A 7,181-nucleotide genomic window follows, 5' to 3' on the forward strand; every position below is an offset into this window, starting at 1 on the left:
AGCTGAGCAGCACCAGGGAGCCTGCGGCTGGGCACTGGGCTCATGCTGGCCCTCCCAGTTCAGGGAGAAGTGAAGGAGCTGGAGAGGGGCCAGTGGATGCTTCGAGCAGGGCTAGGGCCTAGGGTCTGCCAGCCGGGAGGAGGCTTGGGAGGGTAGGTGCAGAGGCAATAGAGCTGTGCTCTCTCCGTAGGGCACAAAATATAGTGAAGGACAACAGACATAGATTGCAGCTTCAGGTTGGACAGTAGGAATGGTTGGTTTTTTTTTCCTGGGGAGGAGGTGCAGCTCTGGGACATGCCACCAGGGAGGTGGGGTGAGACTGTCCTTCAAGACACAGCTGGGCAAAGCCACGGCTGAGCTCACCCTGTGCTGGTGGCATTTCTGCTCCAGGGAGAGTTCCCCAGGGGTCCCTTCCCACCAGCATCACCAGAGAGCCCAGTGGGGGGCAACCTCCCCACTGGCAAATCTTTTCTCTTCCCCACCCCGCAGACCCAGGACACCTTGACAGCCAAGGTCCTGTGCACTGGACCGCGGCCCCATCCCAGGCGTGCAAGGAGCCACGCTGGCCCGCATCCCGCTGATGCCTGAGCCCATCGCTTCCGATGCGCTGCTGGGAGGCCTGGCCGCTGCTCCTGGCAGGTGATCAGCTGATCCCGCCAGCGAGCTGGTGCCGCAAAGTCAGGCACAGAGATTGCCAGCGTGCTGGCGAGGGGAGAGCAGGGCCAGGGGGGACGGGGGGCTCCAGGAGCCGGGGGCAGCGCTACCCTGAAAGCCAAGCCACCTGCGCGCTGCGACCTGCTGAATAATAGAGGAGCTGCCAGCCAGCCGGAGAGAAATGTGATCCTGGTTATCCAGCCAGGGAAGACATCCGAGCTCCCGGCAGCTGCAATAGCAACTGCAGGCGAGGAGCCTTCCTCCCCGCTGCTCTGTGCGGCGCAGCGCGGCCGGGGGTGGCTGGAGGTCTGTGCCCATCACCGTGTGCCCGGGCGGCCGGTGCCCGCTCCAGAGGTGCGGGCTCAGAGCTGGGAGGATGATGTGAGCGGCGGCAGGCAGAGCTCAAGGGCAGAGCCGAGTTTCCCAGGAGGTGAGGCGGAAGGAGCCAGCCTGCAGCCGCTGCGCAGGTCTGGCAGCTCAGCCCCATGTCCAGAGGAGGGGAGATGGTTTATATCCCAGATGACTCCGACTTCAGCTCCTTCAGGGATCAGTGTGAGAGCCTGGAGGGCTGGCACTGTAGGTACAACAAGGCCGGCGTGACCGTGTGGAGTCAGGGCCAGGAGGAAAGCTGCGCCGTGCAGAAAATCAAGGTAAGCAGACGCCGACGGCTGCAGGACCACCAGCCCTTCCCTGCCCCAGCCACATGCCACGTCCCCGGGGTGCTGGCCCATCCTGGGGGTGCACAGCACCCTGGTCGAGCCTGCCTGAGGATGTTTCTGCTCCGAATCCTGGCAGGTTTGGTCCCGCTGAGGGGCGTCCCCAGCTGGCAAGCTGCTCCCCAGGCTCTCCCTGCCTGCCCCGCGGCTTTAGCCTCTCGACCCGCCGGGATGCCCGCAGCGTGCGGGCTCACATTGCAGCTGCCCTTGGTCCAGACACAGGCAGGAAGGCCCTGGGATCGATTACGTTATGGAGATGGCCTTGCTAGGAGCCCCCGGGCGTGAGACAGGCTGGCGGGATGCCTCCCGTGTGCCTCTCCCCCGGCCACACCGTGGGGCACATCACTCTCATCCTGCGCTGGACAAGCATCCCAGAGAGTTTAGGAGCCCCTGTGTGCTGTCCCGGGAGGTTTGTTTCTCACCAGGGGCCGGATCTGGGATGCTGCAGAGGGACTAGGGAGGTTCAGCCATCCCTCAGGCTCTTAAACCTTGGTGCTCATCCACGTGGCACTGCCAGGTGACCTTGAGTACGTCAAGAGTGGTTACAGGGTGCTGGTGGCACAGGAGCCCCATCACGGGGTAAGCCTGGCGTGGGAGCATCCCATGGATCAATGCCTGGCTCCACAGCTGGTGTGTGGGCAGAGCTTTGGGTTTTCCTGCCACCAAGGATCAGGACCGCTTGGTAGGGACGGGATCCCCCTAAGCAAGTAGGGCTAGAGCATCTTACCACCAGGACAGCCAACCCAGAAAAGAGAGATTTCAAGTGGGAGTGTTGGGAAAGGGTTACTACAAGCTGAAGAATAGGGGAGGCTTGGGGAGGTGGTGAGGAGGCACCTGGTCACCGTACGCTGGAGGAGGCTCTCGCACCGCTCTCCTGAGCACAGAGTGACCCACAGCTCGTCTTGGGTGTCTACATGCCAGTGCACACAGCTGGGGAGACACCAGGAGGAGGTGGGCACACAACGATTGCAATGCTGCCATGGACAGAGGCCCTTCAGGGCCAAGGTGAGCAGGAGGAGCGGTGCCCTCTGCGGAGGTGTAGCTGCAATACACACTGCCTTGCCACAGTGAGCCAGGGAAGAGCTTCTGGGCTAAGATCAGGGAGCGCTGAAGCCAGTTGGGCATGCACAAGTCCACAAGACCAGGCAGGATGCACCCAAGAGTGCTGAGGGGGCTGGCCAATGTCTCCAAAAAGTCCTGGTGATTGCAGGAGATCCCTGACAAATGGGAAGAGGCAAACATCACATCCATCTTCCAGAAGGGCAAGAAGGATGCTCCAGGGCACTATGGGCTGCTATGTCTCCCCCATCCTGGGAAGCTGATGGAGAACATCCTCCTGGAATCCATGTCCTGAAGGATAAGGGCAATGGGAACAGCAGACCTGGACAGAGTGGAGGGACTGGATGGCAGGAACCTTGTGATGTCCAGCCAAGTTCAAATAAGCATAGACCAGCATAGGGGGTGCAGTTATATCCCCCTTTGCCACCACTGAGCCCCATAAAGAGGTGACCCCAGGTGGGTCCTTGGCTGGAGAGGCATGGTGGACAGGCTTTAGTGGGGAATTTTGGGGGTGCAAGGCTGCGATGGCTCCACTGTGATAACCAGACCTTCCAGGAGCCCAGGAGGACCATGAGCTCCACCTCCAACTGAAGGCATCCTTCATCCCACAGCAGCAGCATCTCCAGACCCAGCTGGGAGGGAGGTGGCTGGGGAGGGGGAGCGGAAGGAGGGGGCTGGGTGATCCCACACTCTCATCCACAGTGCCCTGGGGAGCGCAGCAGATCTCCAAGTCTGTCTTGGGCACGAGTCCAACGTGCCGGGCAGAAACCGTCACCCAGGCCATCTGGGAAAGCTTGCCCGAGATTGATGGGACCTGCTACGTTCAGAGGGCCAGCTCCAATTACATGGCCCTGCTGAACACCTCATCAAAGATGCAAGGCCTCTAACGAGGAGCACATGACATCTCCTTCCTCCCGGCATTGAGAGGAGCAGGGCGACCAGCTCCATCAATAATGCACTCATCAGCGCTGCAGCTCCGCAGCTCCGGTTACAGTTGGGGCCCTGCCAACCTCCCCGGACCAGACCCCGCAGCCCAGAGCATCGTTCCAGGGCAGGAGCGTCCCTTTGCTCGCTCTGCAGGAACATGGGGTGAGGGGACAGGTCTGGGTGCAGGGTACCTAGGCACTGGAGCCTGGACCACCAGGCCACCCCATTTGAGGGGAGGGGGTCCTTCTACCCCCCTGCCCTCCTGCCTTTGCAGTGCCGCATGGCAGCAGCGGCGTCGGTGGCTCTGCCTGGGCTGTCCTGAAGCAGATGCAGGGACAGACCCTGCACCACGAGTACAGAGCATCCTCCATGGCTTTACAGCAGCACGGGGACATGCCACCGTGCACAGAAACTGCCTAAAGTCCTTGTTCCCAGGTGGGAGCAGCTCCGTGCTCTGGGGGTGGGTGCTGCCCCCCTGCCTGACTGCCCCTCTCCCCACAGACTCGCATCTCCTGCAAGGACGTCCCTGCTGAGACGCTTTATGACGTGCTGCACGACACCCGCTACCGCAGGAAATGGGACTCGAACATGATCGAGACCTACGATATCGGGCGCCTGACTGTGAATGCTGACGTGGGATACTACTCCTGTGAGCAGCCCCCGGGGTCCCCCTCCTCCACCCCACAGCCCCGGTGCAGGGATGCGGGGTCGTGGGGGCGGCAGGTTGGATTGTAACGGGCTGTCTCTGCAGGGAAATGCCCGAGCCCCCTGAAGAACCGGGATTTTGTCACCCTGCGCTCCTGGCTGCCACTGGGCAATGACTACATGATCATCAACTACAGCGTCAAGCACCCGGTGAGCCCCCGGCCAGCCCCAGCCCTGGCAGGGGTGCTGACTCCATGGGGCAGGCTCTGAGGTGCACGTCCTCTCTCTGCAGAAATATCCACCCCGGAAGGATTTTGTGAGGGCCGTGTCCCTGCAGACAGGCTACCTGATCAAGGCAAACGGTGCCGGCGCCTGCATCCTCTATTATCTCACCCAGGTGGACCCTCGTGGTGAGTGCCAGCAGAAGGGGATGGTGTTCCTCAGCTCCTACTAGAGGATGGGGTCCCATCGTACCCCCAGAGCTCACCCACTGTGGCTCTCCATCACCCAGAGGTCCAAAGGGCACTGGGAAGTGTGGAGAATCCAGGGAAGAAAGAGGTCCCATCCTAAAGAACAAGGTGGGGCAGTTGCCATCAGCCCTGGGGGGGCTCATTCTGGCATGGGGTGCTGCAGGCTCATGGTCCCTTCTCTGGGGCTGGCCCCAATCAGCTGAGTGACGGGGCTTTGGGCTCTTGCAGGGTCCCTGCCAAAGTGGGTGGTGAACCGCGTCTCCCAGTTTGTGGCACCAAAGGTAAGCAGGGCGCGTGGTCAGTGGTGGGATGTGCGGGCATCAGGGACGAGCTGCCCCAAAGCAGTGCCCTGGGTAGGGGCAGAATGGGTCCTGGGTGACCCAGGGCTTGCAGGATGGCTGCTGGGTAATCCAGGGCTCACAGAGCATGCGCTGGGCGTGCTGCTGGGGCTGTGTGTCCCAGCCAGGCCCCCGTTCCCTCCCAGCACCCTCAAAAAGCATACAATGAGGGAGCTGTGCCCTCAACTGGGGTGGCTTCATCCCCACTGGGGATCTGGGGCACTGTGAAGGGCTGGACTCACTCTGCCCACAGGCGATGAAGAAGATCTACAAGGCTGGGCTGAAGTACCCGGAGTGGAAACGCAAGCACGACCCCGGGTACAAGCCCTGGGTGTACCCGGAGCAGAACACGCTGCCCAGCGTCAGCCTGGCCGAGCTCTCGGTGCAGCACGCCGAGTCGCTGGAGAACATTGATGAGACGGGGCTGGCCGAGGACCACCTGAGCACCAGTGACCACGAGGCCTGAGCCCTCACCATAGCCCTCTCATAGGGGGATCCCCTCAAGGCTGCAAATCAGGGGACAAAAGCAGGAATTTGGCCCCCAATAGTCCCGTCTGCTCTTCAACTTCGTCATAGACCCCCCCTACCCAGGCAGCAGGGTAGTATCCCACGGGAACCTGCAGCACGGGTACTGGAAAGAGGGAGGATGAGCACTCCGGTCCCCTTGTACTGGGGCTGTGGTGGCTCATGGAGGTGGCCCCACGCAGGAGGTAGAGCTGGCAGTGGGAGCGGGTGCCCCAAAGAGGGACTAGGCAGGGCAAAAGAGGGGGAACAATGCTTCATGGGGTTGGAAGGAACTTCCCTGGCACCACGATATCCCTCCTAGGGGTGTCCCACAAAGATCTGGAAGGAGGGGGTCTATGGGGGTCTTGCCCAGGCTTTGTAGCAGCACAGGGCTTGAACTGACCCTCTCTGGCCCGAGGCCTGGCTTTGCCAGCCCCGCAATCAGGCTGGACTCACTGCAGCCCACCAAGCCCTCCCAGGCTTTGTGTGACCCCCCACACCTCAGAGAGACCCCTCCCAGGTCCTCTCCTGGGCAGCAGGCTCACCTCCATGGGCTGGCTCTAGCCCAGGTGGTTCTGGGGACCCCTTCCCCAGGTGGTGTGTGACAGGGCTCATCCTGGCTGTGGGGTCTCGGGAAGCCTCTGTCCCCAGTCTCTTGGTGTTTGCCGCTGCTGTGGTTTCTGGCACAACAATAAAGTGGTTGATGTGCGTGCGAGAGAGCTTCGGGCTGGCACGGGACGGTGAGGATGCTGGCGTCGATCCCACGCCGAGGCTGTCCGGGCGCTGGGTCCTGGGTCGGACAGGAGGACCAGTCCAGCCATGCAGCCCCAGCACCCAGAGATGTCCCTGAGTAGGGAGCGAAGTGGCCGGTGGTGGGGCAGGAGAGGCCAGTGCTGGGCTCCGCACACCCACACGTGTGTGGACAACGGGAAGTGAGTCTAGACAGACAGTGCTGGGGGAATATACTGACAAAGGCTGGATTTTCCATCTGCCCAGTCACCCCCACGCTCCGCAGCTGCCTGTGGCTGCTGGGCTTCTGCCCCAGACCGGTGTAAACGGGGCTGTTGCTGCTGGTGGTGCTGGGATGCTCAGCTCCAGACCCATCCCAGCAAGGTCAAGACAAGGGGACATGGCTAGGACGTGGCAGCCGCTCTCGCAGCCAGAGCTCTGCCCAGGTAGTGGTGGGGGACAACCCCCTGGCAGCACCCAGGGCTTGCAGCCTGCCCAGAGCCACCTGCCACTGTGGCTTTTGGGGTCCCTCTGGCCCCCCAGCCTCCCGTTCCCTGGTCACCCTGACCCCCATGGTCCCACCTCAAGCTGTGAGCGCTGCCGCACCTCCCCAGTTCATCCAGATGCCTACCCCAGTATCCCGGGCGTGGATGCTCACTGTCACCCTTTAGCTGTCCCATTAGGTCACCATGTCCCCTGCTCCAGCGGGACACCACAGTGCGTGTCTTGGGGGAGCGGACAGAGGACACCCACAGCAGGGAGGCTTTTACCTGGGAAAAGACACATCCCAGCCCCGAATTGCCCCCAAAACACTTTGCCAAAATTGTGGCAGACCTGGGCAGGGAATGGTGCCCAGAGTAAGGGGGAGAAACACCCCGAGGTGCTGCCCTGATGGGGCAGAGCCCACTGGCATCCCGAGCCCACTGGCATCTCAAGCCCACAGGATGGTGGAGGGAAACAGCCACAGGATGCTGTGGGAAGCAGCCTCGTCTCTTTGCGTTCCCCGGATGTTTCTCTGCCGCAGCCGGGCTGCGGCTCTGCCATGAGGCTATTTTTAGCCAGCCCTCAGCAGGTGTGCGGAGCTGCTGCCTCAGCACGAAGAGGCCGGCGGGGAGTGCCCGCTCCCTGGCCAACCCCAG

General features: G+C 62.1%; 1 protein-coding gene across 1 annotated transcript; it reads left to right on the forward strand.

The window, feature by feature from the left end:
• Positions 1-919: 919 nt before the first annotated feature.
• LOC104479301 (START domain-containing protein 10) lies at positions 920-6,028 on the forward strand. Its single transcript, XM_010119911.2, has 6 exons — positions 920-1,304; positions 3,858-4,005; positions 4,108-4,211; positions 4,294-4,411; positions 4,700-4,752; positions 5,063-6,028. Exons 1-6 carry the CDS (start codon positions 1,140-1,142, stop codon positions 5,273-5,275), a joined length of 801 nt encoding a protein of 266 aa, XP_010118213.2. The 5' UTR covers positions 920-1,139; the 3' UTR covers positions 5,276-6,028.
• Positions 6,029-7,181: the final 1,153 nt, after the last annotated feature.

This window comes from Chlamydotis macqueenii, chromosome 14 (genome assembly GCF_036417535.1).
Source record: "Chlamydotis macqueenii isolate bChlMac1 chromosome 14, bChlMac1.mat, whole genome shotgun sequence".
NCBI lineage: Eukaryota > Metazoa > Chordata > Aves > Otidiformes > Otididae > Chlamydotis > Chlamydotis macqueenii.